This window comes from Amblyomma maculatum, chromosome 10 (assembly GCF_055883805.1).
Source record: "Amblyomma maculatum isolate TAMU_Amacu chromosome 10, ASM5588380v1, whole genome shotgun sequence".
In the NCBI taxonomy this organism is placed as follows: Eukaryota; Metazoa; Arthropoda; class Arachnida; order Ixodida; family Ixodidae; genus Amblyomma; species Amblyomma maculatum.
Genome location: NC_139353.1, coordinates 144,749,440 through 144,777,110, shown reverse-complemented (window position 1 = coordinate 144,777,110; position 27,671 = coordinate 144,749,440). Strand labels below are relative to the sequence as shown.

Below are 27,671 nucleotides of genomic sequence, written 5' to 3'. Positions count from 1 at the left end.
AGGAGACCAGCGGGGAAAGAAGTCGGCCGCTTGCGACGTTAGCACAGGTGGCAGGAAGCAACGTATTTAGCTACGGTGGTAGACAGGCCAGGCCAAAAGAATCGTCTTTTCACGCGGTCGTATGTTTTGTTAAAACCAAGGTGACCTGCAGTAGCGTCATCGTGGAAAGCCGCTAGTATACGCGGGCGAAGCACACGCGGTACGACTAGGAGGCAGCGAGTTCCATCAGGATAATACACGTAGCGGCATAGTATGCCACCTTCAAGCTTGAAATTGCGAAGCTGTCGGCGAAGCCTAGCGTTGGATGGGCTCGAAGCGCCGATAAGGCGGTCGATGATGGGCCGACAGTAGGCATCAGCTAATTGCTGTGAGCGGAGAGCGTGCTTGTTCTCAGAGTCGTCAAAAGAAACTGCAGTGACATGCGTCGGTGGAAGCAATGATCGGCTGTTGTCAGAGATGGAAATGCATTGTGAAGAAAAACAGCAGGCTGATTCCGAAACCGGGCAGCGAGAACGAGCGTCGGCGTCTTGGTGTTGGCGGCCCGATTTATAAACGACGTCGAAATGGTATTCTTGCAGGCGTAGAATCCAACGGCCAAGTCTGCCTGTCAAATTTTTCAGTGAAGATAACCAGCAAAGAGCATGGTGATCGGTCACAACTGTGAAATACCGACCATACAGGTAAGGGCGAAACTTTTGAATAGCCCAGACGACGGCGAGACATTCCTGCTCGGTAATGGTGTAGTTTTTCTCAGCTGGAGTCATGGTCCGACTGGCGAAGGCAATCACTTTCTCACGTGAAGTTGCATCGCACTGCAGAAGTACAGCGCCAAGACCGTCACCACTGGCATCAGTGTGCATGGTGGTAGGAGCGCTGTCGCTGAAGTGGCCAAGAACTGAATCTGATGTGAGGGCGTGCTTTAGGTCGTTAAAAGCAGTGTTACACTGTTCAGTCCACACGAAAGGGCTGCGCGCTTTAAGTAGTTCATGAAGTGGCGCAGCAATAGTTGCAAAATGTCTTATAAATCGCCGGAAATAGGATGCCAGGCCGAGGAAACTGCGCAAATCTGTAGTCCGTTGCGGACGAGGAAAGTTCAAGACCGCGGTTATTTGTTCAGAGTCTGGGCGAATGCCGTCATGGCTAACCAGATGTCCTAATATTTTAATTTCCTTCTCTGCAAAGTGGCACTTCTTGGTGTTGAGCTGAAGGCCCGCTGAAGCAAGACACGTGAGGACTTCATTCAGGCGCGTGAGATGGTCGGTAAAAGTTGACGAAAAGATAACAATGTCATCCAAGTAACATAAACAGGTTCTCCATTTCAGGCCACGAAGTACAGTATCGATCATTCTTTCAAATGTTGCGGGTGCGTTACAAAGGCCGAAGGGCATAACATTAAACTCGTAAAGTCCGTCAGGAGTTGCGAAAGCGGATTTTTTCTTTGTCATCCTCATGCATAGGTATTTGCCAATAACCTGAGCGGAGGTCCAAGGTCGAGAAATATTCGGTACCTTGGAGAGATTCAAGGGCGTCATCAATACGCGGCATCGGGTAGACGTCTTTGCGGGTAATTTTGTTGAGTGCGCGATAATCAACACAAAATCGTACCGATCCGTCCTTTTTTAACTAATACTACTGGGGAGGACCATGGGCTTGTTGATGGACGAATCATATCGCGACGGAGCATGTCATTGACATTTTCTTCAATTACTTTTCGTTCCGAGAGACAAACCCGATAAAGTCGTCGGCGTACAATTGAGTTACCTTCGGTAAGGATGCGGTGATGTGCAACACTAGTCCGTCCCAGTGGTGGGGAAGTGGCATCAAAAATGGCTTGGCGGGCTTGAAGCAATTGCAGCAATTCTTGACGTTGGTGTGGCATGAGATTCGGATTGATTGTCTTCGACAGTAGGAAAGAGAGAATCGCGATGAGTCGCGTTGCGGAGGTAGCGGGGCAGTGAGCATCATCATTGATATAGGGTGAGCATCCACTATGCATGGCAGAGAAGTTCCTTTAGTCAGCACGAGGGATTCACGGGAAGTGTTCGTGGCAGCTACTATTGCTGAGCTGCTGCGGAATCGTACAAGAATCGATGGGAAGGCGATTCCACGTGCAAGATGACGATTAGATGGTGCAATGAGTACATCCCCGTCACTGATGTGTTCGAAAAAAACGGTAATAAGTGTTTCGCACTGTGGAGGCAATACACTATCAGCTGCGGCAATGAGGAAATGATGCCATGCAGAAATGTCAGATGAAAAATCACTGTCTGTCATATGGATGACACGGTCGCCACAAGAAATTAACGCTGAAGTGGTTGACAAAATATCCCATCCAAAAATCATCAAATGCGCACACGGTGAAAGCACAGCAAACTGCACATGGTGGCGGACGCCGTCTATAACAACTCGAACTGTACACTTTGCTGAAGGGTGCAGAGGGACGCCATTTGCTCCACGAAGTTCAGGTCCATCATATGGTGTCGTTACTTTCCGCAAACGGTGGCACAAATCAGCATGAATAACAGAAAGTGCAGCTCCTGTGTCAATCAAAGCTTCGACCGGTAATCCTTCAGCTAAAACGGAAATCATATTATACGGGCGATGAGGAGGACTTTTTGTAAGTTCGCAAAGTGCAGTTTCTCCTCCGGAAACTGCATCGCTTCGTTTTCCGAATTACGGACAGGAACAGTTGTTGCTGATCGAAGTGGCGAAATAGAGCGGCGGTATGGGGAAGGGGACCGGCGTCGGGATACATGAGCCCCACTTGGTTCAGACGAGGATACCGGCGGTGGAGAGAATCGACGAGGTTGACTGGGAATTGGTCGTCGCTGATAATATGCAGGTATGTCACTTTCGAAGACGTCATAACCACGTCGCTCGTTCTGAATGCGTCGCCGACAAAAGCGAGATATATGTCCTCGAATTCCACAATAATAGCATACTGGGCGAGAGGGGCGCCAAGGGGCGTAATAGGGTGGTGTCGGTTGAGCCGTCGTCATGGCGTTGATGTGGTTGTAGGGTGGTGCTTGGGGTGGGGGAACAAAAGGAGGAGGGGATGCAGCGACGTAAGCGTAAGTCGGTGCTGGGCGAGGTGCAGGAGGATCAGGTGTGACAGGGTGGTTGATAGTGGCCAACTCTTCTTTAATGATGTGGCGGAGGCCGGCGTCGTTAGAAGGAGGAGACGTGTGATCGTACCCGTGCCGGCAGAAAGGGCTGAGGGCTTGGAGCTCCTCGCGGATTATCGCTCGAATCATGGCTCATAGATCGAGGTCATTAGAGGTCGGGGCAGTAGTGAAGCCGGGCTGCAATCGGGAGGACTGTAGCTGGTCGAGGCGTTGGCAGGTCGTTATAATGGAATCAACACTTGATGGATTTTGGGCAACTAGGGTGTTATATGCCATTGAATTGATTCCCTTCAAGACATGGTGTACACGTTCAGATTCCGGCATAGTGGGACTGATACGCCGACAGAGTGCCAGCACGGCCTCTATGTATGACGCATAGGACTCATCGGGACCTTGACGGCGGGTAGCGAGCTTGTTCCTTGCGATCTCCGTCCGAACAGCCGGGTCAGCGAAGTACTGTCGGAACTGCTGCTTGAAGGTGGGCCAGTTCGTGGTGTGGGGCTCGCGGTTATTAAACCAATTTCTGGCGACCTCAATAAGGTAGAAAGATACGTTCAGAAATTTCAAAGCATCATCCCACCGGTTGTAGGCACTGCAGCGTTCATAAGTGTCAAGCCAGTCATCGACGTCTTCGTCGCGACGACCAGCGAACAGCGGCGGGTCGCGTTGTCGTGTGGGCACCATCGGAGGCGGCGGTGTAACCGAGGTAGAGGGTCCGGCCGGGTCGGGACTGCTCTCGGTTGACATGACGATGGTAGTTGTTAAACGGCGATCAGAACGTAGCTCCAGCGAGAGGCAGGGCATAAGGCAGCAAGGGGATCAAATTTCACCTCCACCACTTGTGAAAGAAGGCCAGGACCAGACGGCAAGGTCGTGAAGGCAAAGCAAGGTATGCCGTGTCAGCGTTTAATCTGATGGAGAAAACCCAAGCGCGCGCCGGTGCCGGCGCCGCGGGACGATGATGATGGTATGTACAAGAGGAAGACTAAGATCATGGTATGTACAAATGAAAGAAGATCCGTGGAAGGCTCACAATATATAGTTAGCCGAAGATTTTGCCGAAGTTTCAGCTCTGTGCTCTTATTACACGAGCTTCCCAGGGCGTCTGAATATTATGCATTGCTTCCTATGGCAAGGCACCAAAATTTCCCTCTTTCTCAGACTTTGAAACTGTATAGCGCCGTAACGCGGATAGATATCGAAAATGATTCCCGGTTTTAGGTACCCTAACATATGCTGATTAAACTGGTTTGCGTCGATCTGGCATAGATTTAATCATGCAGCTTCCTGGGGCCGTTTTATGTGCAACCTGATGTCGCCTCACACATGAAACACGGCGCCTGCAGTGGGCAGTTACGCAGAAGAGATGGTTGGGTGATTCCACATAAGATGGATGAAAGCGTGGCTTGTCGAAATTTTTATGTGATGTTTCCAGATGTTTAAATAAAAAAATATCTTCAACTGGTTTTAATCCATTTTTGTTTTCTATAAGCACCGGGTATAATTAATGGCCAAGAGGTCTAGCGCCGCGATTAAATGCTCTGCTGTTTGGCTAAGTTTTTATGAGTGACATAAAATGTTAAGTTATGTAAATAAAATCGTTCGACTACATATCAAAATGTTTTTTCTTTTATTTTTTTTTATTTATTGTTTTTAGTTATTTTTATTTTTATTTTTTATAGCGAAATTTTTAACGAAACGTCAGCCCAAGGAAACGACATTTTTTTGCTATTTTGCGTATCTAAATAAAAAAAAAGTGTCTACAAAGCAGCAGTAATGCGTATTATGTTTCATGGAAACTTATCTATCAAACTGCCAGCGCTCCTATGTAACGTTTCCGATTAAGCGTTATGATCGGGCTAACTTCAACAAACGCTGCGCAATGAAAAATTCGGACAATGAAAATGCTTTGTATTTCTTAAAATTTGTCCACATATTATCCTGTATATCAGCTTTCATAATCACTAAAACTTACTGCCTAATTTCATTATGCTAATAGTTACGCCTTCTTTAATGAGGTCCCTGCGCAAGGCTCAGAGCGCAATGCGGGTTGTAGAGTCTACGGGGTCATTCCAAGCCAACTCATCCAGACTTTGCACTCGACCATCTTCGATTTCTTTTTAAAAAATTATGGCCTGTTGTATTACTGTGATGAATATTATCCTGGCCTTGTTCTAGCGGAAAAACATTTTCCAACGTGGCCGCCGTTAGCAAACGGAGCGAAACCTAGCCGCACAATCCAATTTGTAAAAATTAAAGTTCTTGACGCACAACTTTTAAACTTTTCCATGCAAATAAAACAAACATGTTTAAAATGAGTGCACATATAGATTATTTATTACAAATAAAACGGGCATAATTATGATTTACAAACATTTCAAGCTCTGAAAGTTACATTTCGTTCTACACCCTTTACAGGAGGCACTCGAAGCAGTGGAATAGGTCTCTGTCCATGCCGTCGCAGTCAACCGCGTCGCCCCTGTTACGCTAGCTGCTCACTTTACTAAAAAAAGGCAGTTCGCTTTGAAAAAGAGAATATAGTGCGAACATAAAATATTTTATTACACACTGTCCTACGCAACAATCGGAAACAAAATTTGTGCAGTCAGAATCACCGCGTCATTACAATGTATTGCTGTTACATATACAACCTAAACAGTCCACTACAGATGTCGCTATAATATGAATGTAGCTAAAAATATTTCACCACAGACAGGACACATAAAAGAAGCAATGCTTTAAGAAAAAAAAAAGGAAGGCAAACTTCTCGTCGGTTAGCAAAGAATATTAGTCAGCAAAAGTTGACGTAATTTGAATATAAATATGCTCACGGTTTATACAGGCAATGCAGCTTATGTCAGGCAATGTAGCAATATCCTTGAGAGGTTCAAATGTTGTGGATCGAGCTCCCCAGATGGTGCAGAAACAACGGCACAGAACGGCAGACTATCACGTGCAGGAATAAGCGGACAAAGACGTCAGGCCCTCTTAAATAACCTCGGGCGTAGTTTTGGCGCCTTTTTTGCCGGACAGGAGTGCTTTCTTCTATCTTCAGTCCTGCTGTACCTGATTGGTGTATTTTCCCTCGCCGGAGACGTCTCCGCAGTCTCATTGACTTTAGATATTTAGCTTTCAGCATCGCAAGTGTGCGTGCGTGCGTGCGTGTGTGTGTGTGTGTGTGTGTGTGTGTGTGTGTGTGTGTGTGTGTGTGTGTGTGTGTGTGTGTGTGTGTGTGTGTGTGCGTGTGTGTGTGTGTGTGTGTGTGTGTGTGTGTGTGTGTGTGTGTGTGTGTGTGTGTGTGTGTGTGTGTGTGTGTGTGTGTGTGTGTGTGTGTGTGTGTGTGTGTGTGTGTGTGTGTGTGTGTGTGTGTGTGTGTGTGTGTGTGTGTGTGTGTGTGTGTGTGTGTGTGTGTGTGTGTGTGTGTGTCGCGCGGCCCTGGAGCCTAATATATCTGTATGTTTATTTATCCACTGCACAGACGAGAGAGAGTGTTCTTGGTCTCAAATTTAGTGCGTTGCCTGTGCTACGCTATGATCAAGGAGGACAGGCGTGTGTAGCTTAGAATGCTTCTTTAGAGGATCTAAATATACACACTGCATGTTGGCTACTGCCAAAAGCACGACTCAGCCCCATGTCCCATTTCGTTTCTCCGTATGTGTACATGAAGCGCTCCTCTCCACCCATAAAAACTGGGCAGTAAATCGTGCCTACTTAAAGCACTCGAATGCTGCCCCCTTCGTTCTCTTCGCGCATTTGTCCTGACTCTTGGTGTCATACATCAATATGTCATCGGGAAGGCCAAGTCAGGCAGCCATGTCAGTCACATAGAACTAAAAAAACGAATGGCGATGCAGGCAAGAAAAAAGCGACGGTATGGTGCTCTTTGTTCTGGTGCCTGTGACGGGCGTAGCTGGGTTTTAAAGTGGAAAAAAAAAAAGAATAAACCAAGACCCGAGGAGAAGCCCTTTACCATGCGTTCCGCAGGGAATCTCAGAATGTGCGAATACGCTTCCAAGAAAAAAGCAATTTCCCTGCCCATAGGGGCCCAAGTGTCCGAACCCCACTTTGCGGAGACAGACATCTCCGGGGTTTTTTTTTTTTCGTTTTTTTTTTTTTAATATAGCCTTCGTGAAGTTAAGGAAATGCACGCGACCTCTTCCTGCAGCTGGTCGCGTGCTCGAATTCTCGGTAGCTACAAAGAGGAAGTTTGTACACCAGTTCTGTAGCTTCAGGTCAAGCGCAGACGTTTCGGCCCCACATTCTTTACTTTGGCTTCCGATGTTTCAGGCTCGTCAGGCGAGCAGTAAGCTGGGCTTTAAATCAAGAGATGTCAGTTTTATTGCCGGTCTCGGCTGCAAGTGTTTTCTTCCTTTGTAGGAAACACGAGGGGCACAGGCCAGCGGAAAGGAGTCAGTGGCGAAAGCTTGGTCCCGCACAGAGCCAACGGGCACAAAAAATACAGGCAGCGAAGCTTCTTTAGTAAGAAGACTCCCCATTTCTTTCTCTTTCTGTCCCCCTCTTCACACTAAGCGGGTTGACTGGGGTCCCACAAGAGCAAAGAATAGTCAGGCAGAAAGAGGGTACGACCGTTTGGAGAGAGCGGCCGGCCTGCATCTTTGCTCTAGTGCTGAACAATGGGAGAATCTGTTTGTTCAGAAGCAGTCGCGACAACCCAAAGAGGACCGGTCCAAACGTTCGCTTTTTACAAGCGGAAAGCAGAGTACGTTTTCAGTGGAAAGCTTTGCTTAGAACAGGAGCTTAATTGGTGACTGACAGTCATTGCGCCGGCAATGCACTCGCGGCACTGAAAGCCTCCAAAGGAGCCGCTGCAGGTTCTGAAACGGCTGTTACACAGAAAGATAAACACGAAAAAAAAAATGTGTTTGTCGACCGTAGAAGCTGCTGTTTTACCCCGTAAGCACCGGAGCTGCTGTCAATTGTAAATAAAAGGGACTGAAGAGGTTAGTAGGAGAATAACACGGAGAAAAGCAAGAACTATATGCACTAATTACGTTATTCAAAACTATGTGCAAGAAACAAGAACAAGCGAAGAATGCCACCCGCACACTGTGTTCGCATCCCTGTTCCACGCGGATGGGGGGTTTCGAGCACTGCACATGCTCGGACTTACCCGAAAGCCAGAGTCCAGCCAGGCCCGCATCTTCAGGTAACAGCGCAAAAAAAAATGGACGGAACACATGAGCAAGAACACACAGCAGCTCTCGTTGTGTGTTCTTTTTCCTGTCCATGTTTTTTTGCGCTGTTACCTGATTCTATAGCAAGTACAAACCTTTTTTGGCGTAAGAACTTTCGCCTTGAGTTGAGCGCGTGAATGTTGTTGGACGCCATCAGAGCATATATGGAATCTATCTGTACGACGGTACACAGAGTGCATAAATGTCGACTTTCCAAGAATTCGTCTAATTTCTACTTCGAACGTGAAATTCAGAGCTCACTCAGAGCTCATTCACACCCTTAAAGAATGAGCTTAAGCGTCCCCATATTGTAGCACCTTACACTTACAAATCGTGATAGGCAAATAATGTAGCTGGCAAAAGAAGCTTCCGCCGTTGCTTTCGCAATTTAACTAGGGTTAACTAGAACTAAACCGCAATTTTTTTTTATTGGAGCTCCCTACTAGGGCGTACCGTAGATGTTGTGTCCTCTAGTTAAAAGAACAAATACAGCGGGAATGGTCAATTACGTTGCATTTCAGTATTAACTACAATCTATCCGGTAAATGCAAAGAAAGCGATCAGCTGGTGCTGCTGACGTAAACAAACCATTGTGACTAGACAGCAAGACACAGCAAAGCCAAGACCAAAACAAACAACATATAAGAAGTGGTTCTGTTCTAGCCAAGACAAATAAACTTCTGTGATTGCTATACAACCATGATTTGAACTTCACTCAGAAATGCCCTGTTGGCTTTTTATTTATTTTTCGTCTCAGTAGCGACATTCACAAGTTTGTTACTCAAAGCCGATGTTACCTTTTGAGGGAAATACAAAACTTTCCGAGTGATAATTCTGCTGGTGATGTTTTATAGTTGTGGCTGCTTCTAGCACTTTGGTGGTAAGCTGACTACATTCACAATATCATGGCACTTTTTTTTTTTACTTGAGTTCGTGCAGTGTTACGACACACATAACTTTTTCCGTATTTGAGAATCGCTAGCTGCGGTGCCACGTCACATCGCGATGCCACTTTGGCTTTAGTTGACTGTGGTAGAAACACGATCTTCAAGTTTAAGTACTCAGGTCGCGGAATAGCCGACAAACCAGAGTAAGGATAATCCCCCCCATAGACACCACCAGCACTGCTTTCGCAAAAAACTGCACAGAGCACGAGTAGGATTATTCCTTAGTTCTTTTACACAGTTGTCAAACAGATGCATGTACCCGTGCTTGCGTTCAATTGTTCAATTTTAATTTGGCGGTTCCAATGACAACATAAGCATGTAAACTTAATTCAGTATTCTCCTACGACATTACGTCATTACTATGTTCCGCTGAATCAAAGCATGTCGCTTGTATAAATGTAGGCTGCACTTTTCATGACTCCAGTGGTATGTAGTCCTAAATTTACAATACAAGGTTACAGTGAAGTTAACCCCAAAGCTGTGTGAGGCTATAGAAGTAATTTTGCCTCTCTTCAAGTGTCTTCCGGGGGTCCCTTGTTTCTGGGAAAAGTAGGGGGAGCTACTTGGGTCGGAGTACAAAGCTCTTTTCTTCCGAGCGCGCTGTCTTTTTTGGCTTGTGAGTGCCTTGTTCCTGCCGGGTCGGTCTACAGATGCTCAGGCTTTGTGCGCGAGAGGCATCCCCCAGAGGGGGCGAAAAAAAAACGAAATTGGGAAACCTGCGAGCAGCGTTTCGGAATATGCGCATGTTGGGAAGGGCACGTTTGTTTTCAAGCAAATCATACTGGCGGGCGAAGGTCGGTGTTTTCGTTATTTTACTTTTGTTCTTTTTTGTAGAGTCTTGCTCTTCAGTGGGCGCACAGTAGGCGGTCAGTTGGCGGCTACTTTCAATATCTAGAGTACTGTTCGAATCTTGTTTGTGATGGCTGTCGCTGGTCTCACCTTCTTGCCCGAGGGCTTGCGCACGTGTTCCTTGCATGGTGTGCGCAGTGCGTGCTGGACGAGGTTGGTGCAATGGCTGTACTGCGTGGCTGAGAACGATTCCGTCATATATATAACGTAGCCCCGACGGACCTTTCTTGAAGTTTGACGTTGGTCACCTTTCACGAGCTGCTGGTCGTGCGCGAGTCCGACACTGTGAAAGCTTGACTTCGGCTTTGCATTTACAGTTAGAATGTTTAGTTCTCGTTTTCGATCCACGCGGTTCGATTTTGTATAATCATCTCATGTTATCAACATGTTGGCAACGTTGTAAGCCCTGAGTGTTTTGTAAATGTTAGCACTAAGTCGAAATAAGTGCCTAGAGGATGTGATTGAGAACAGGTAATAGGCTAGGCGGCAAGACTCAGTGCTGCATCCATGTGCAGCGAGTGCAGCAACTGTTGTGCTATCTTTAATGACCGTCGCTGTGCTTTCTAACTCGCAGAGAATTTAAAACATGGAACATGCGGACATTGTCCGCTTGATTGATAGTGTAAGTGCGTGGAGAATTCTGACTGTGTGCCTTGGGCACGCTCCACCCCGAACCTGCGCTGCGTGAGTAAAAAGCACTTACACCTGCGAGGCGCTCATCATCAACATCAAGCCGGTGTATTATCAATATAACAGTATCTTGTTCTTGACCTGTGAGGTTCATGCAGTAAGAAAGTGTCCGATGGCCGTGCTACTTTCCTAGCAAGAAACGGAAAAAATAATGGCGAAAAAAGGACGAAGCAAACTTTTCTAGTGCATTGTGGTTGGCAGTCGGGCCGCACAGGAGAGGCGAACTGAGGACTGCATGCCGGCCTATCTTTGGTATCCAAGTGGATGTTGGCTCTCCACATGGATTTGTTGGCGCGGCGCCCAGAGACATCTTCAGCGGGAAGCTTTGTTTCATTTTTTTTTTTTCATTATTACTCACAGCCTGCCCTGCGTGACTCGCTTAAACGGCCCCAGCGCGTCATTTATACAGTTGTCTTTCCTGACAATTACCACATTGAAAAACCACGCCATTTTCAAGCGTAAGCAACGTAAGCTGAAAACAAATGCCTTCATAATACAACTCATTAGAGTTCTATTGTTATTTACTGAGCTCTACAGATCTATAGAATCTAGAAAGCATCACCAATAACGCATCACGGAGAAATGGACGCTCAATTGAAATGAATGCAAATATGCTCCACTGACTAAAAAACGTAATCCAAGAAGCTCGGCATACTGTTTAAATTCCAATTTTTTTGAAAAATCTCCCGAATTTAAATGCCCTAGAGTGTATATTAGAGAGTACATTTCATGGAGAACTCATATAGAATATGCAACTAGCAAAGCACACATGGTATTGAATATCTTGACGAAAATTTCACACAGCCTCACATGTAAAATAGCTGCTGCACCTCACACATATATTACATCGATTGTTGAGTATGTCAGCGCCGTGTGGGATTCACGTATGGCTACATTATCAGATATCTTAGAACGCGTAATCCGCGTAACCCGCTTTGTTCTACAATTTTCAGCAAAGCGTTTCAGAAGTTTGGCTGGGAGTTTCTTAGTAGATCTAGTAGCAGCCTACACAGCTATATCAATCCCAGTTTTATCAAAACACAACAGATCCGCCTACTAATAGCAGTACTATAAAATTTCCAGCCAAAGGATTCCATCACTGCTGAAACGTTGTGTTGAAAATTGTAGCCATTAAAAAAAAAAAAAAAAAAAGAACGGCTGCACGGTTCTGAGTGCGTTCTAAGAGTTTGATAATGTTACCGTACGTGGATCTTACACTGTGCTGACACTATTAAGAATTGGTGTAATAAGTGGGAGGTACAGCAACTCTTTTACATCTCAGGCTGTGTGAAATTTTTTGCGGAGAAATTCAATATCCTGTATGCTTTGCTAGTTAAATATTCGACATGCGTTATTAATGAAATGTCATATTTTGTATGCACGCCCATTAATTTAGATTCGGAAGCTTTTTCCAAAGGATTTGAATTTAAACCGTATGTTGAGCTTCTTGATGTACGTTTTCTAGTCAATTGAGTATATTTGCATTTATTTCAATTGAACGTCCATTTCCCCGTGACGCGTCAATTGGTGGAAGCTGTCTAGATCGTTTACTGAGCGCAAATGTATTCGTTGAGTGTCGGGCTGCACATGATGCAGTCTTGTGCGTACAAGCGGATTTCGCGTGAAAGTTTATGAACAATAGGGTTGCTATGCATTAATAACAATAAAGATGCCAGAAAAGACCCCTGAGGTAGACTGTATGTAGCACGTTTTAAGGCGTAAGATCTACTAGACCGGTAGAGCTCACTAAGTAATAACAGCACTCTGACGAACTGTATTATGGAGGTATTTGCGTTCAGATTACGTTGCTTACGCTTGAAAATGGCTGGGTTTTCGCCGTGGTAATTGTCAGAAAAGACAGCCCTGAAAAATTACGCGCGATAACCATCGTATAAGAGAGTCTCGCAGGGCAGGCTGTAACGAATAATGAACAGAATGGAAGAAAGCTTCCCGCTGAAGCGGTCCCTGGGCGCCACACCGAAAAATCCACGTAGACGGCCAACATCCACTTGGCGGCCAAAAATAGGCCGGTATAGTCCTCACTTTGCGTTTCCTTTGCCTGCCGAGCTCACAGCACCGCACTAGAAATCTTTACTTTTTCCTTTTTCACTATTATTTTTCCCGTTTGGTTCTCGGAAAGCAGCATGGGCATCCGCCACTTTGCGACTACATGAATCTCATTGGTCAAGAACAAGACCCTTTTAGACTGGGAATGCACCGGCCTGATGGCAATGATCGCGCACGCAGGTGTAAGTGCTTTTTACTCACACCGCGAGAGTTGAGGGCGGAGAGCAAGCTCAAGGCACACATTCAGGATTCACCACGCACTTACGCTCTCAATCAAGCAGAATACGATCTCATGCTCCACTTCGTAAATTCTTCGTGTGTTAAGCACAGCAACGGTCGTTAAAGACAGCACAACCCTCACTGCACTAGATGCAGCAATGAGCCTTGCCGCCTTGCCTCCGTTCTCAATGACACTCGCATGACAGTTACTTCGAATAACATTCACAAAACACTATGCAACCATCACTTCAAGCTGTACAACATTGTCAACATAACGATAACATGGCAGGAATTACTAAAAATAGGACCATGTGCGACTAAACATTCCAACTCGTGCATGCAAAGCCGAATTCAAACTTGTATACTGTCAGACTCGCGCAAAACCAGAAGCTCATGTAAGGTGACCAACGTCAAAGCTCAAGAAAAGTCCGTCAGGGCTACGTTATCTATCTAACGGAATCGTTCTTGGCCACGCAGTACAGCCATTGCACCAACCTCGTCCAGAACGTAATACATACCCCGGAGAACGTGCGCAAACCCTCAGGCAAACAGGCACTGAGACCAGCGACAGCCATAACAAACAATATTCGAACAAGATTCTAAATATTGAAAATAGAAGTCAATTCACCGCCCACTGCGAACCCGCTGAAATGTGAGACTCCACTTTACAAAAACGGACAAAAATAAAACTAAGAAAACATTAACCCTCCTCCCACCAGGCTTACGCCCAACAGTTAGGATCCGCGAGAAAACAAACTAGCACTTGCCAGCGAGCGTACATTCCGAAACACTGCTCGCAGGTTTCCGTCTATGTATTTTTTTTTTTCTGTTCGCCCCCTTTGTTGGAGGCTTCTCACGCTCAAGGCCAGCACATCTGCAGACTGACTCGGCAGGGATGAGGCGCTCATAAACACAGTGAAGGGGAAGAAAGACGGCGGGCTCGGAAGGAAAGACATTTGTACCCCGACGCCAGAAGTTTCCTCTCCTTTTCCCTCAGCCGAGGGATCCGCGGACGACACTTCGCGACACATGTGCCAAAATTACTTCTAGCACCACGCAGCATTGCGGTTAACTTCAGAAAAAAATTGTATTGTAAATTTAGGACTACAGAGCACTAGAGTTATGAAAAGTGCAGCTTATATTCTAAACAGACGACATGTTTTGCTTCAGCGGAACAGAGTAATGACGTAATGTCTGTCGTACGGGAATAGTGAATTAAGTTCACATGCTTATGTTGTCGTTGGAGCAATATAAATTAAAATTGAAAAATCGAACTCAAGCAATGGTACGTGTGTCTGTTTGACAACTATGTAAAAGAACCAAGAAATAATCCTACTCGTGCTCTGTGCAGCTTTTTGCGAGAGCAGTGGTGGTGGTGTCTATGGGGGGATTATCCTTACTGGTCTGTCGGCAATTCCGCAACCTGAGTTCTTAAACTTAAAGATCGGGTTTCTACCACAGTCCGCTAAAGCCAAAGTTCACGAAAAACTTCGAGAGTGTTTTTTGTCACTGCTTGCCGCTCATTTCACGAACGCTCAGCGTGCACAAAGCGAGAGACATCGTCTAACAAAACGTTGTTTCTTCGGCGTGTACCGCAGTGTCTCACCTCGTCACGAAATTCGTGAACAGCGCAGCTATCCGTCATGATTGGTTCATGTCAGATAAGTTCCAGACCCGAAACCAGTACTAGCATTACGTCGATAAAACAGCTAGTTCACTCAGCCACAGCAAAGGCAGGTGAAAGCAATTATAGAATATTAGCGGCAACCTGCAGCTCCCCTGAATGATTTTTGAGATTGGTCCGTTAGACGCCCTTATTTCCTTCACCCAAATATGCTTCCCCAAACACTCGGTATCCCTGCTTTCAGCATCATTGACTGCATAATTCATTTTATAAACTTCAATTTGGCTTCTGATCACGGGTGTTAATCTGAGTTTACTAAAGTGGCGCTTTTGGGCTAGTTGGTATTACACAACGAAAATATACGCCCCCGCGTGAAGAGACATGGCACACTGTGTGTCACTGCGCCCTTCTTTCCCGGGGTGCATCACTTCTCAACCTCGTGGAGACTCCTTTTGCAAATCTTACAACTACAGTTGAACCCTTTTATAAGATACGTGCACTTTTTTTTTTATCTCCAATATCAGAGCAGTTTTTTTATCTCCAATATCAGAGGTCCCTTATAAGCAGGGTATACAATCCAATTTTCTAACCAGACCTTATTTCGACCTAGGCATCCTACGGGTAAAATGGCAAAAAGGAAATATATATCCTTTAGCATAAGCGTTATTATCGCTTTCATTTACATACTGCATTTCCCTGATGGACCACCACACACTGAACACACCTCGCACCCACGTATTATTTGCGAACGGCGTCTGCAGCGATTGCAAAGTGCCATCACGATGTGACGTGGCACCGCAGCTAGCGATTCCCAACTCCGGAAAAAGTTCTGTCTCTCGTAACACTACACGAACTCAAGTAAAAAAAAAAAAAAGCGCCACGTTGTTGTGAATGTATCCAGCTTACCACCAAGGTGCTAGAAGTAGCCAGAACTATAAAACATCACCAGCAGAAATATCACTCGGAAAGTTTTGCTTGTTTGTCAACGGGTAACATCGGCTGTGAGTAACAAACTTGTGAATGTCGCTACTGCGATGAAAAATAAATAAAAAGCTAACAGGACATTTTTGAGTGAAGTTGAAACCATGGTGGAATAGTAACCAGAGCAGTTTATTTGTCTTCTTTATTTATTTATTGTTTATTTGGCTTGGCTATGTCTTGCTTTCTAGTCACAATGGTGGGTCTACGTCAGCAGCGCCAGCTGATCGCTTTCTTCCCATTTACCGGATAGATTGTTCATATTGGAAATGTACAGCGCAAAAAGACACAAGACGAACTGTCGTAACTGTGTAAAAGATGAAAAGAGCAAGAAAACAAATAAACTGCCGCCCTTTAGTTGCGAACACTAAGATTTTATTTAGACACCGAGATAAAACAAGAGAGCTGATGGAAGCCTACTTGATCCGAAAAAGACAGTCGCAATGTTTAAGCCAGTTTTCGGTTTTATTAGTAGATAAGGAGGTGTCGTTCCTGGATAATTCATAATCTTGGCCTTAGTTTTCACGGGAGATGGGAGGAAAACATCCCCCCAAAATCTATCACCCGGTGTTTATGACGTATGATATGTTTTGACCCCTTGCAATGGGCTTCGCGCAAGTGCTATAGGCTTCTTGTAATCGCTTGAAAGACGTATAAAAATGTGTTTCTTTCCAATAAATTTAGTTGCGAGTCAGCGTACGTCTATCCGTCTTCTTTTCGCCTTCTGTCTTTTTGCGCTGCACCTTTCCAATGTGAACAAATACCCAATTGTCTATCCTTCACGGATATATTGTTGTTTATACTGAAAGTCAACGTAATTGAGAATTCCCGCTGTTTTCTTCTAACTAGCGGACACAACATCTACGGTATATCCCTGATAGGAAGCTCCAATAATTGGAGAACCCAACGGCATTCCCGGTAAGCTCGCGCAGAAGCTCGCATGTGCAGTCACGCTTGTGCTCCTCGTGGCAAGCCTGAGGAGCTCATCTACTTTGCATTCCCACTGCAGGTGCTTCTTTTAGTCATTTGATAGGCGACTGACTTGCTTTTTTTTTAATGAAGTTGTAATTAATCGTCATGACGCAAGCGAGTCTCTCTTTTTTGTTTTCACTATAGCTGTAACTGAACCTGGCGATCGATGGTGCCGCACCTAATGTAAAAATGTCTGTTACAAGCGAGACTGAGTATACCAAAATTCAAGGCTAACTTGTCCTTTATAGCCGACTGTCTTCTACATCGAATGTCTAATAAAGCAAAGGTCCAATTAATAAATTTAATATGGGTGCCATTCATTTGGGTGAACGGTGTTTCTTATATCCGACTACCTGTTATATCCGTGCCTTTTATGACGGGGTTCGACTTTGTAAAATCAACATTATGTGAACCATGACGTCAACAATTATCTGCCTCTCCCATAATCGACAGTAAATGTAAGCATGAAATGGTTAGGGGCTCCGGGATGGGCTCTGTGCCTTCTTGAGACGACCAGTTTGGGCTTGCTTGTAATACATGACATGGAATCATAAGCGCACATCCAGGTGAGGACCAGGAAGGACAGGATACACGCGAGCGCTAACTCGCAACAATTTGTTTCAGGTCACAGAGGCATATTGTGGAAAAAGTGTGTAGAGCAAATTGAAACGTGCCCTAATGATCGCCTCTCTGAACACCGCAGGAATGTGTGTGCACACACATCCGCCGCGCGCCCTTCGTGTGTTGATGGCCGCCCAAACAGTTTCGTTTCTTCTGTACTTTTTTTCTTTCTTTTTCCCACGCGCACTCCGCGTGCGTGGCGTCCGCTTCTCTTCCTTGCTTAATTGTTTGTTCGTTTTTCGTTTGTTTGCTTACGTTCTCAACCTCCCCCCCCCCCCCCCCATCCCGCCCCTTTTCGCCTTGCGGTTACCTTCGCGGGGCGTACTGACAAGGAGTTCTGCGTACGCGACTCAACTTGTTTCGTTTGTTGGTTCGCTAGGTTGTGCTCCAAACAGGCACCCTATGTGCTCGGCCTGGTCCGCAGCACTCTAGGCCTACGGCTCAAAGTTGGCAAAAAAAAAAAAAGTAGTGCGCAGCGCTCAGATAACAACGGTTCACGATAAAGGGCAGCAAAATTAAACGAGAACCCACTGCTCATATTGTATCCCAACAAAAAGTGTCATGGCAGTTCGGTTCCAGGTGGAGCTCCAGACAGAGCCGGTTTGTTTGTATGCAATGGTGCGCCGATGAAAACTAAAGCACAATGAGGGGCTCGCAATGAGATACATAAAAGGGGAGCCAACAGCCACTACCCACACAAATGAAAACAAGTGGTGTGTGTGTGTGTGTGTGTGTGTGTGTGTGTGTGTGTGTGTGTGTGTGTGTGTGTGTGTGTGTGTGTGTGTGTGTGTGTGTGTGTGTGTGTGTGTGTGTGTGTGTGTGTGTGTGTGTGTGTGTGTGTGTGTGTGTGTGTGTGTGTGTGTGTGTGTGTGTGTGTGTGTGTGTGTGTGTGTGTGTGTGTGTGTGTGTGTGTGTGTGTGTGTGTGTGTGTGTGTGTGTGTGTGTGTGTGTGTGTGTGTGTGTGTGTGTGTGTGTGTGTGTGTGTGTGTGTGTGTGTGTGTGTGTGTGTGTGTGTGTGTGTGTGTGTGTGTGTTTGGGTGGGGGGTGAGTTTATCAATGCGAAATAAATAATGCAGCGTCATTGGAAAACGTATTATAAACATGAAGAAAAAAAACGTATGGAAGCTGTGGAATTCGAAACAGTGAGCTCTAAACTTCAAGCTAGAAGTAGAAATTAGACGAATTCTTGGGACATCGAGCGGCATTATTGAATTGGCATTACATTTTTAATATTGCGGCGCAGTATGGATTCGGCGGCTCGTTGCCGTTACGGAAAATATCTTACTGCAGTTTTCAACACCTCACGCACGTTTTAAAAGCCTCTAATGTGCTTTTCTTAAATAAAGTGGTAATAAATGCGATCTGGAGAGTGGTTGTAGTTTCGTTCACTTAGTTTGCGTTTTGGTTTTTTATGTATAACTGGAAAGTAATCTGAGACTGAATGAAATACATATCGGAAGTAATTGAAATTTAATGTGAATAATTTTCGGAGTCGTAATTGGTATTGTTTTTTTATTACTTTTGAAACGCAACTTTTCCGTGTATGCATCGGCGGCATGTACTAATATATGCAACTGTATACCTCCTAATATTCGCTAGGTTACGCGCGGCGAGAGTTTTTATCACCGAGGCATGCTCCATATTATTATGGCTGGGACAGTACATACAACGCGCCAGTGCAGCGCTGACGCGATCGTCGTTGTGCCAGCCTTCTTGCCGACTCGATTTCCTCGCTGCTCCGCTCGGACAGTAGAGACTGCTGCGGCGAGCAAGCGCGCGACGATGCTAGTGGCGAGAAAGCAAGGGACTGGTGCCCGCGCGTGAGCTTTGTCTCCCCATGCCCATGCATCCCACCCCCTGTGATGGTAGTGGTCGGTGGTCGAGCGTCAAAAAAAAAGGGGGGGGGGGGCGCGAAAAAAAAATTAAGTGCGTGCTGCAGTCTCCTTCTATTCTCCCCACCCTCCTGTTTGCGAAGCGACGTAAAAAAAACACCGCTGAGCCCGGCAGCTCTGGCCGCTACTCGTGTCCTCCCTTAGGCTGGAAAGGAAGGGCAGAAGAAAAGGGAATGGAGAAGTTCACGGGGGTACGCGTGGCTTTGGGGTACGGCGCGTGGTGCCAGTTTGCCGAACTAAGACCCGTGTCCCGGAAAGCTGGGCATGGAAGAAGACCTTCGCACCCAACCGGACCGCGCAGCTTCTTGTAGGGCCTAAAATCCTCTGGCAGGAAATTCTGGAGGCGTTGCACGATGAGCCCACAGAAGGCCATGTCGGATTTGCGCGCACGTTGCGTACTACTGGCCGCGACTGCTGGCCGAAGTCGCTCACTACGTAAAGACGTGTCGTGAGTGCCAACGACGCAAGACACCGCCGATCCGACCAGCAGGACTACTAAACCTGATTCCGCCCCCAGACCTGCCCTTTCAACAAATTGGGGTGGATCACCTCGACCCCTTTCCATCTTCGTCTATAGGTAACAAGTGGATCATCGTGGTCACTGGCTACCTTACCTGTTACGCCAAAGCAAAAGCTCTACCAAATGGTACCGCGGCAGAAGTCGTCAAATTTTTTGTCGAACAAATTCTCTTGCGACACGGCGTCCCAGAAGTGCTCATCACGGACAGGGGAACGGCGTTTACGGCAGAGTTGACTCAAGACATCCTGGAATACAGTCACACAAGCCATCGACGAACAACTGCGTACCATCCCCAGACCAATGGCCTTACGGAGCGCCTGAACAAAACGATCGCGGACATGATGGCCATGCACGTCGACGCTGAACACAAGACTTGGGTCGCCATCTTGGCGTACGTGATCTTCGTGCATAACACGGCAGTCCAGGAGACTCTTAGAGCGACCCCGTTCAAGCGTATGTACGGCAGGAAGGCCACGACGACGCTCGACGCAATGCTGCCGCACGTAACCAGCGCGGACAACCGTGACGTCGCCGCCTACCTGCAGCGTGCAGAGGAAGCACGACTCGCACGGCTGCGTATTAAAGACCAACAGCGCACCGACAGCCGTCGATACAATTTACGACGACGCCACGCAGAGTACAATCCAGGAGACCAAGTGTGGGTTTGCCTCGTCGCCTCGTTGGACCGCTGGACTATGAATACAGTGGCTAGAATAGGGGAAGTATGCGGACCGCGCTGCCGACTCTGAGGCCCTTTTGCGATGCTCCGGAACGGGAGATCCAGGGGGCGCTGACAAACGCTTACTCGTCCGTTCTCTGCGTGTCGTCTGCTCGCCGCTCGGTTAATCAGCCGCGTTTGAGACATCCCTTCAAGATCCGATGCATACTTTCTGCTCTTACTGCGACCTCCACTTTTACATGGCATCTTTATTTATTTGTCAACTATGTAAGTCATGCCGATGTAATTTTATTATTCTATGCAGCGGCCATTTTTAAGCGGAAGAATTACAACCAGCATTCTAAGCGGGATTTCGCCGGGGTTGCTTTAAAAACTCCTTTGAGCAATCACTCCAAGAAAAACTTGCCGCAAGTAACTGCCACCAGACATGGGCCAAGGTAAAAAGATTACCTTTGCTGGCCACAGTGCTAGATAGACCACTCCGCAATTTCGGTACCCAGTTTTTTTGTTTGTTTTTTTCACGTATTAAGCTGCCAGTCTTTCAAGCTGCGCTTTGATCGAAGGTCGTTGGCTTCATCCTATAGACACAGTGGCACTAAAGACGTTAATTAGGTCTCCTTAATTCTAATGAAAACCCAAGGAACTACTTAAGTACTTAGCTAAACGTGGCAAGGCATGGCATAACAAAGCTACAGGAGGCAATACTTTTCTAAACATGAGCTGTAAACATTGCATGTATATCCGTGCTAGTAAACCACCCCTGAATTTTTTTTCACCGTGAATTCTGTTGTTTTCCGAATAAATAGTTAAGCAACTGAAGAATCACTTAGGGATAGTAGTAATATTGTTTTCGCAGTTACTGTCTTGCTTCGCTACTGATTTTGCCTGGGCTGCTTAATTTGGCTGTTTTACTTCGTGAGACATATGTTATGTTGAGGCAGAAAAGGAAAGAAAAATAAAGAGCCTCGGCCTGTGAGACAAGAAGAAACACTCTGCTGCACAACGAAATTTCATTCTATAATTGATTAGCATGCACTGAAGCATTGGAAAAATTTCTAAATTACCGCCATTTGTTTGTTGTTGTTTTTTTCAGTTCTTCAGCGGCGTTATTTAAATAACTGGCAGTTATCAGTTTCGTATCAACAGCTCTGAACTTCGCGACCGTATTGGGTGGAAGACTTTAGCAACCCGAACAAAAATCTGCTGGCTGAAGTTCTTGTACAACATTTACAATGATTGTACCGGTATTATTAAAAACACTTATCTAAAGCAGCCATATTACATTTCGGAGAGACTAGACAACACGAAAACGACTGAGTTATCAATGCCGCAATAATGTATTTAAGTGTTCGTTTTTTCCCTAAAACAATCCTGGACTGGAATAAGCCTCTGAATGATGTAGTTTGTGCACCTGGCTTCCAAAGTGCTGTTGAAATGATGTTGTGATATATTTCTTCCAGACCTCGTGCGTTTACCAGCGCTGCGTTTGATGTATGTTATGTTATCACTTATACTACTTGTGAATTCATTTAGTGTTCTATTAGTGTGTTGTGTTACCTTGCTAACAAGCTTCCCGATACCTTCTTTGCATGTGTTATTGTATATGTTGCTCGATCGGCGCCCAGGAGATCCAGATCAGCGGTTAGGCGCACACTGCACGCTACATTCAGTGACACCCCACTGATCTCACGAACCTTTATGACGTAGCAGAAACATCCTTGCGTGCATGCATGTGATTAAAAGCCAGTTTATGTTCAGAACTGGCCGTCAGGTCATCAGGCTCCTCACATGGCAGTGGCCGCAGCCCCTTAATCGTTATATGTCGTCGCCTTTGTGGCAGTGCTGAAGGATAGGCACAGCTTCACCTTATGATTATTTTCCTTCAAACGGTTTTTGACACATGTATATCAAGGCACAATCAGAAAAATGGTCCGGAACACGCCGTACAAGGGGGCCACCCACGATCGTTCTATCAAATAACATTAGCAGTTGCGCCGTCAATAACGTGCCAAAGCTGACGTAACAGTAATTATTTTCCAAAGCAACTCGCAAACAGCAGTGTTGCGCCTTTCAATAATTTCGCACGCAGAACAAATATTCCTAGTACGATTTGTACCCGCTTTTGTAACAAGGTACAAAACAATGACTTTGTCGCCGGCTCATCATACACCGTGAGGCAGAATTTGCCCCAAAAAGCAACGCAAAGCGCCCACATCACGTGCACACTCCAGGGTTCAAGCATGCGTTTCATACGCCGACCTGACGTGTAAGCCAGAAGGCGCGCCATCTAGCAGAAGCGTCACCAGACGGCTTCAATGCTCCCCATAGGCGCCGCTTGGCGGTAATCACACTTTAGTATTCTAGCCACTGTACTATGAAGTCATTCCCGACAGAACGTCAGCATCACAACGGCGATGCGCATGCTCAGGAGTTTGCACATGTTGTACGACTGAAGCCATATTACGCGCGTTAAACAATCTGTGGTGTTTAAACGGTGTAGTAGTTATGTTTAAGTTGCTTTGTTTTGAAACATCGAGGCGATGTTTATTTAAGGGTGGAGTAATGCCGCGAAACATTTAAAACTGTATTTGTTGTTTTTTTAACAGCCGCCGGCATGCGGCCTTGTCACACTGATCGCGTATCAGTTTTGTATTCTTTGTTTGTTAATACTCGATGTCGCGAGTCGCACCTTTATCAATTTCGTTGTAGCGCAAGATGCGCCGAGATCTGTCTCGGGGGTTACGGCCACTCGTGTGTCTTTCTACAATATTCCAGCTTGTGCTAGTAGCAGTTTGCGACGTTATCTGGATTGTTCTGAGCAGCCTTTAAATTGAGCGTCGGCGAGTGCGACGGGCACTCTTTGTTCTACGATCGACTAGCATGAGTGTTGCTATTCCGCCGAGTTGCTTAGTTCTTTTGCGGGCGCAATTCAGCCCAATAAAGAGTTTCTTCAGTGCAATCACCGACTCTTCATTTGTGTCATCGACCTTGTCACCAGCACGTGACAATATAACCCGATGAATAATAATAGGCTGGTTTTGTAGTTTTACCAAACAATAGTCTGTGAAAGGAACTGATGAATGCAGGGATTCCTCTCAAAGTCATAGAGCTAGAAGCCGAAGCGCATAATTTAAAATTATCGTTTTTCGGCTTACAACTATTTGTAGTATAATATTGAAAAGTATAAACAGAGCTTACTCGATAGATTACTAACTAGCTGATATTTCCGTATTGCTATAGATTACTCTGCACTGTGATTGTTAGGCACCAGAAATCTATATATGACACTGTAATAAGGGTGCCACTCACGCTTTCCGAAGTATGGAAATTGCAGTATAAAGCAATTATTTCGGGGGTTGGCGTACATCATTTCAGCAATTTCTGTAACATCAGGATCTGGAAAAAGAATTACAACACTGTAAAGATTCTCTCTAACTAAACCTTTCAAGTAAGACATCCTGATAAAGTGCTGCGTGTGAAGGGCTCCAATGCAATGTCTGAAATGACACCTAGCTTATTAGACCGCAGTAACCAGGACAGAGAGAAGAAATTCATTGGGCGCTCACTTCAACTTTTCCAAGATTGGACACACACATAGCAAAAACAAAATATTTACTAAAATAAAAACCACAAAAACAAGGCTATTACACGCACGCAAAAAACCATAAATAACTAAATATCATTATAACCTAAAAACCGTAATCGACATCTCGTGTGCACGGCTGGTATGGCGAAGATATAGACTCGATGTTTGAATGTTGTGCACAGTGCGTTGTGCTGTGTACACATGAGTCTGGTTGTGTTCGACACGTGAGCGCTAGTTCGAGCCGTGTATGGCGGATTTTGGTTCCGGTTGTTTAGGCGATGGTTTTCGTGTCACTTATATTTACTTGTATTATTGTGTTTATTTTGGCATATGGGTGTTTTTACGCTTGTGTTTTTATTGTTCTGCCCATTTTCTTTCGCTATATATGCGTACCTTCTTGGAGTTGACACGTGAGCGCCAGTTGTGTTAGTTCTCCCTGTTTGTTCGTGTGCGCTCTCGTAAGCTACGAATTCCTGGCAAGATGCCCACATTCTTTCCAGAGGACCACTTTACCGCACAGATATGTGCTGAATCGTCATTTTTTTTTTCGCACCTGGAGTACTTCGTAGGAAACAAATTTATCTCTATTTTAAACAATAGCGCATGACAGGAGCGCCTCGGTAAGTGGCTTGTTGGTCCTTTTCTAAATCTGTCCGCCATGACACTTTACCGGCAAGCTCATTTATGTGTTTATTTGATGACATGCTAAAGCGGCTGTTATACAACGCGCTTGCATGTGTTTATCATATATTTATCAGTCAACCACCTCTGAACCAAAAGAATAAAAGCTTCCAAGAAGTGTTGTGGCGCTTCCTAACCGTACCTTTACCAGACCGCCGTCTATTCCGTGAAGAACTGGCAGTCACTTTTCACTGTTAGCATTGCATGTCACATATTTGATCTTTTTTTTCTTTTTCAATAATTAGGATTTCCCAAAAGCACCTTATCTTGTTCCCAACAATAACTTAGTTGAGAAATTGCCTTGAAAGTAGCCTTTGGCGGAAAAGTTTGAATATGGTAGTTTTCCTAATGGTTGTGTTCTTGCAAAAAGTGCGAACTGAGTAAAATGAGATCAAAGATTTCAGAACATGCTATTAAAGTTTAGAGCCCGAAATTATTATATAAAAGTGAACTAGTGCATAAGATAGGCTGTCGCTTCAACATGACACTGTTCTGTGGCGATTGCTTCGAGTTGCTTCATTCTTTTCTCATCTTTACAGTCTTCCAGCGCCCTTGTCAGCACTAGCGAAATTCTTTGCTTGGTACATCTTTACCACAATGGTAACCAGCATTCTTGAGCGCCATATACAGCGGACGCGCATGAGCATAATTAAATCAAATGGTACCTCATCCTCACTTTTTCTATGCATAAGTACCGGATGCTATGAGTGTCTAGTGGAAAATGTTTTTCATTAGCGTTCTTTGCAATACATCCCAAAAATATACCCCTCTCCAACAGTGCGAACAAACGCGGTCTTTTGTTTCTGGCTGCCTGCATATTAAACAGTGGGATCCCCAGGGTATAAATACTCCCTCTTTCTGCAAAAATGTTTCTACCGACAAGGTTCTGGTGGGCAAATTTCCGGCTTGTCAGAATTTATTTTTGGCTGAGGCTAATAAAACTTTATTCACAATAAGTGGGAGGAATAGGGGAAGTCAGCTAGCGTGGCGCAGGCCGTGGAGACTTTTGGCAACGCCGGCCCATTCGACGGCCTTGAACAGAATGCCAGGGTCATCACTGGACCTTAGCTTGTCCCAAGCATCTTTAGAGGGATCAGGTAAGAGTTTTTAGGAAGGCTTATGGACTTTGCCCGCCCAGATCATATGCTCGAAGTTGTCTTTCTCCCCGCAAAACCGGCAGAAGGGATTCATATCCTTATTTACGAATTTTGACATGTAGTTAGGATTCGGGAGGGTCCCCGTCTGTAGCTGTCTCCATATTACTTGTTGTTGTCAGGTCAGTGTTTTATTGGGTGGTGGGAGTGTTCTTCTCATTGCTTTGTAATGTGCAGTGAGTTCGTGGTATGATACGGCTGGCTCACCGAAGGGTTCCGGTTCCTGATTTTGCGCCACCACTCGGCCGGCTAATTCTCGAGCGTATTGATGCGCACCCTCATTTTGTCGGATTCCCTGCATGAGCTGGGTTCCATATTAATTCGATATCTCTCTCGAGAGGAGATTCTCTCATTTCACTGAGTATTTGTGAGGCGGGTTTGGAGACTCTACCTCTAGCAAAGTTACTGATTGCCAGTTTGGAGTCGCTTACTATGGTTGTTGCATTAGTAAAAGCGATGGCCGCGGCGATGGCGGCCTCCTCCTCCACTAGGGGTCAGGATGTGGAAACAGTCCGCCATAACGAGTCTCGCTGGGTTAGTGTTGGGTTGTGTGACTCCACATATCGAATATTTGTTAGGATCTTCCGCGTCTTCTGCGGCGTCGACGTAGATGACATCCTGTAGCCGGCTCAGGGTTTTGTGCAGGCTCTTAGCTCGTGCTTTTCTTCGGCCTTGATGGGCGTGGGTTCATGTTCCGAGGAAGAGGTTTGATGGTGATCCTCTTTCGAATATCGCGTGGAATAGTTTGAGGGAGGTCTTGCAGGGGTTCGCCCTCAATACCTAATCTTTCAAGTATTGTCCTACCGGAGGGCGTGCTGGATAGGCGCCTTATTTGGGCAGTTCGTTGTTCTTCTTTGAGTTCCTCGTAGGTATTGTGGACCACGAATCTTCGTTAGGAGTCGAGGGAACCAGGCCCTGGTGTTTTGCAAGTGATTCTAATGATGGCGTCGATTCTCTCAACTTCGTTTCTTTGGAGTTTTAAGTACAGGAGGGAGTATGTAATCCTGCTTATGATGAAGGCGTCGATGAGTTTGAAGAGGTCGTGTTCTTTCATGCCTCGTTTTCTATAAGTGATTTTTTGCATTAGTCTGGCTGTTTGGTGAACCGCCCATTTCAGATTTTTTTATTGCTGGAGCGTTTCCAGAGTTTGTTTGTAGCCTCAGCCCCAGGATCTTGATCTCTTGAACCTCTGTTACTCCCACACCCTGGAAAGCATGGACATGTTTTTGGCTATCCAGAAAGCTACTGCAGATCCTCCCGAGTGGCTCTCAAGGCTGGAGCCTTTGTTGTGTATGCGTGACTTTTAGTGTATCATATGTAAATAGCGTATGTAAATAGCGTTTGTGTGATTTTTTGTTGATTTGGTATTCATGAAGTGCAATTTGTGAAGGCCAGGCAATAAAGAAAACATTTATTTGCTTGGTTGGTTGCTGCGCGCCCATTTTTGCCTAGGCTTCATATTCTATCTCCGGCTTGTCACGCACTTTGATGGGCCATGCTCCCAGTGGGGCGAGAACAGTGTTCAAAGGTTAAATGATCCAGTTTTATAGGAAAAAAGTCTCTTTATTGTTTTACCAGACAATCCGCTGCTGTCACGGCCCAAAATTTGCCTTTGGTTTGTTTTTTTCCTTTTAGCTGTCTGCTGTACTCTCGACAGGAGGTACTCTTTGGCTTGTTGCCAAAGAGTACCTCTAGAGAGTGGGAAAAATAAACATTCTAACTTGAGAATACAGTCCGCGTTCAGCTCCTTACCCGCTCTGCAGATGCGTCTCGAAATTGGCGTTGATAAGCGCTTTGTTTGTTGAGTACACCCCATCACGTCAAACAAAAATCTTTTTTTTTCCACTGCGCAGATAACAACGAAACTTTTGA

General features: G+C 45.6%; 1 protein-coding gene across 1 annotated transcript in view; it reads right to left on the bottom strand.

Moving 5' to 3' along the window:
- The window catches only part of LOC146177633 (uncharacterized), a 65,084-nt gene that overhangs the window by 17,186 nt on the left and 20,227 nt on the right, over window positions 1-27,671 (bottom strand). Inside the window, exon 4 of the mRNA XM_084581170.1 lies at window positions 23,688-23,774. Within this exon, the coding sequence (XP_084437296.1) occupies window positions 23,688-23,774 (87 nt within the window). The remainder of the gene's footprint in view (window positions 1-23,687; window positions 23,775-27,671) is intronic.